Source organism: Poecilia formosa, unplaced genomic scaffold, assembly GCF_000485575.1.
Source record: "Poecilia formosa unplaced genomic scaffold, Poecilia_formosa-5.1.2 Scaffold518, whole genome shotgun sequence".
In the NCBI taxonomy this organism is placed as follows: Eukaryota; Metazoa; Chordata; class Actinopteri; order Cyprinodontiformes; family Poeciliidae; genus Poecilia; species Poecilia formosa.
In genome coordinates this window covers 122,811-126,398 of record NW_006800457.1, presented here as the reverse complement: position 1 = coordinate 126,398, position 3,588 = coordinate 122,811, and the positions used below count along the sequence as shown (strand labels likewise).

General features: G+C 42.7%; 1 protein-coding gene across 1 annotated transcript; it reads left to right on the top strand.

Moving 5' to 3' along the window:
- The first annotated feature begins 1,608 nt into the window (after positions 1-1,608).
- Positions 1,609-2,886, top strand: LOC103129136 (protein asteroid homolog 1-like). The gene has a single exon (XM_007540114.2). It carries the CDS (start codon positions 1,642-1,644, stop codon positions 2,884-2,886), a length of 1,245 nt encoding a protein of 414 aa, XP_007540176.1. The 5' UTR covers positions 1,609-1,641.
- The last annotated feature ends 702 nt before the right edge of the window (positions 2,887-3,588 follow it).

Below are 3,588 nucleotides of genomic sequence, written 5' to 3'. Positions count from 1 at the left end.
AAAATTTTTTGATCAAGACCACTGTGCAGATTACAAGAAAGTCTAGTTTCTACACAAGCATGTGCACTGTTGTGTACCATTTCAAATAACTTTTCATCTTGATTTTCACTTCCTTTGTCCATATTATCATTTTAAAACCTGACAATAATATTTATCTGAGATCCAGAACTCAATATTACATTTTCTAACAGGCACAGTTCAATTAATTAAACTATTAACCAAATTAAGCAGAACTTGACAAAGTAGTTACCTGCCAGAAAGATTAATTTATTATGGAAATAACACATCAGCAATCCTCCAGCAATTATGGAAATCCACTATAGCAGGGGTATGAAATTCTTTCATTTTGAGCCATGTCAAGATCATGAATGTTATCAAAAGCTGAAATGTATTGATAAAACCTACTAATAACCTGTTAAAATATTAGTGAATAGCTATCTCTGAATTTGATAAGTACTTCTTGAAATTAAATATTGAACATTTTTTCACAATGATCAGTCCCTCCAGGAATTCACAATTGCTTTTGTAATTTTTTTTGCAATACAAATCACATATTCTGTGGTTCTAATTTCGAAATATGTGCAAGGAATTTTGTGATATTTGTGAATGTATTACAGTAAATGTGACCTTTTATTATTCGCATATGGATCAGATTATTTCTTGACATCAAGTAAGGCAGCAGGCAGTAGAAGTAAGAAATACTTCCACCTGCAGGTGGCAGTTAGCATAACTTAAACCCAATGTTTTTGGACATTTTTGCTGAAAGTTTGCATTAAACTCACTATATATATTATTATTATTATAATTATAATTCCCTTCTCACCCTCCGCGGGTGGTCTCTCTCTCTCTCTTTCATCCTCTGAGCTCGGGTCCTCTACCAGAGGCCTGGGAGCTTGAGGTTCTCCTCCAGTATCTTGGCTGTGCCTAGAACTGCACATTTCTGGACTGAGATGTCTGATGTTGTTCCTGGGATCTGTTTGAGCCACTGCTCCAGTTTGTGATCTTCACCTTCCAGGCCTTCTCCAGTTCCTCTCTGAGGCCCTGGTATTTCTCCAGTTTCTCATGCTCCTTTTTCCTGATGTTGTGGTTCATTGAAGATGTGAATGCAGCATTGAGAACGATCCCTACCAACACCGTAACTGAAACCAATGAACTGATATACAACTCAGCATCAGTGATCCTTGAGATGCTTGGCTATAAGAGCAACCATGAGACCCAATATCCACCATGGAAAAGACGGTTAGAGGCTAAGATCAAGATAACAAGGAGGGAAGTGAGCCAACTGTCAGAGTTCCTAAGAGGTGCAATGAAAAGATCAGTACCCAAGAAGTACAGACAGATGCCCATACCTGAAGCACTCGAAACTGCCAAACAAAGACTCCAAGCCTTGACCAGCCGCTTAAAGAGATACACAAGAGATAATGAAGCCAGGAGGATTAACCGGCTCACTCCCAGAGGGAACAATAGCAGACATAGAGCACAGCTACAAGTGCCTGTGAATACCACAAGCAAATGGCAACCTCGATGAGGTCACAAGGAAAGGAGCCACAGCCAAATACCTCCAACGAATAAGGCAAGTCCTGAGAAGCCAGCTCAATGGNGCGTTCAGCAACGTTCACCTTTCTGCAACCTTCAGAGACCATGGGCGTTAAGGGAATGAAGACTCTGGTTAAAGAATCAGGCACTTTGGAGGATGTTGGCTTCAAGAACAGCGCCGTCATCATTGACGGTCCAAATCTCTACTATTCTCTGTATTTTAACTCCAAGCCGAAGCTGGACCAGCAACACGGAGGAGATTACTCTGCATTCAGAGGTCTGGTCTGTCAGTTCTTCAGCAGCCTGAAGAGCTGCAACATCAAGCCGCTGGTCCTTCTGGATGGAGGCGCAGAACCCATGAAGAACAAAACTGTTGAAACTCGTCTGAAAGACAAACTTCAGAAAGCAAAGAGACTTTCAGAGTCCAGGGCTGACAAGTGGGACAACATCTTGCCTCCTCTGGTCAAAGACGTCTTCATCCAGGTCCTTCAGGAGCTGCAGGTGGAGATCCAGCAGTGTTTTGGAGAGGCAGACCTGACAGCTGCTCTGAAGGCCAATGAGAAGAAATGCCCCGTTCTGTCCAACGACTCAGATTTTTACATCTTTGATGTGCAGGAAGGGTTCCTTTCAATTGATGGGTTCCAGTGGGAATCTGTGACACAAGGAGCCATTCCTGCTCAGCGCTACAAAATCTCACAGTTTTGTAGATGTTTTAATGTAGACGAGCATCACATGCCCGTCTTTGCTGCTTTATCAGGAAACGATTACTCACAGTTAGAAAAAGAAGACAGCAAAAAGTTAATCGGAAAATATCTTAAAGCTCAGCAGCCAGGAGGATCCTCTACTAGTCGACAGCGAGCCATCCTCAAGTTTTTAGGAGAGTTCAGGGGGAAGACGCCCGAGGAGGCTGTGACAGCAGCTCTGCAGCAGGTTGGCAGATCTAAGCAGGAGGACCTCAAACTTTACCTGAATTCAGCTCAACAATATGCCTTAAAGGAGCCACCTCGTCCCAACCTGCCTCAGTGGGTCATCCAGGAAATTCAGAGAGGAAGACTGACCTCCTTCGTCACATCTGTTGTGACCCAGAAGTCGATGACCTTGACTCCACTGGTGGAGGACTTCTCCCAGCCCAGCAGCTACAGTGCTTCCCTCCGGATCCGACAGTTCTTCTATGGACTGTTGCTTGGAACAGAGCTATGCACAGAATATGACCGGGAGGGCGCTGAAGATATGCGTCCTAAACAGGTCACCCCTGTCCTAGCAGGTGTGACACCAGAGGAGCTGCAGAAACTGGAGCTGGAACATCTGAATGAGGTAAAACTGCTTCCCTCGGATCATGCTTTTCACTGATAAGATGTTGCTCCAGGTTACAATGAAAACCAATCAGTTAAAAGTAGAGGAGAAGCAACATATCACAACATCTCGTAACACCAACAGTAACATGTCAGAGCTTTAGCATGCATAAGGTGTAACGAATTACGGCTGTAATAAGATGTCAAGAGATCTTACACCCATAGCAACATGCTAGGAATAGTTAAGGAAATATATAAGTCTTACCTAAGGTGAATCACTGAGTCAATCAAGAACGAATCAAAATGCATTTTGATTATTATTTTATTAAGAAATTAAGTAAAGAAAATGAGCAGTGACTCCCCTGCCTAGTCCAGGGAAGTGAAGAAAAGATGAAGGTACATCACTTTTACTCCCTCTTACAGAGATGGAGAAAAAGGGAGAATCTCTTCAGTTTCAGTTCATTCACAACTCTGGTATTTGAGCTGCAGACTGAGACCCTGGACGGTTCAAACCCAGGTCAGAAATACCTATTATGTGTTTCCAGCGAGCTGTCTCCAACATGGAGGGTGCTTTGATTTGATTTGCTTTAATTGAAACATGTTAGGGATGCAACACGCAACGCAGGGGCACTGCCAGGACTACCGCAGCTACTGTTACAATTTTTTGAGTCTATTTGACTCATAAAAAGCGTCACAATTTTAAAGGCTTGCATCTGCCTTGCTTTATTTGGTTCAATACTGATAATTAGCACAATATTTA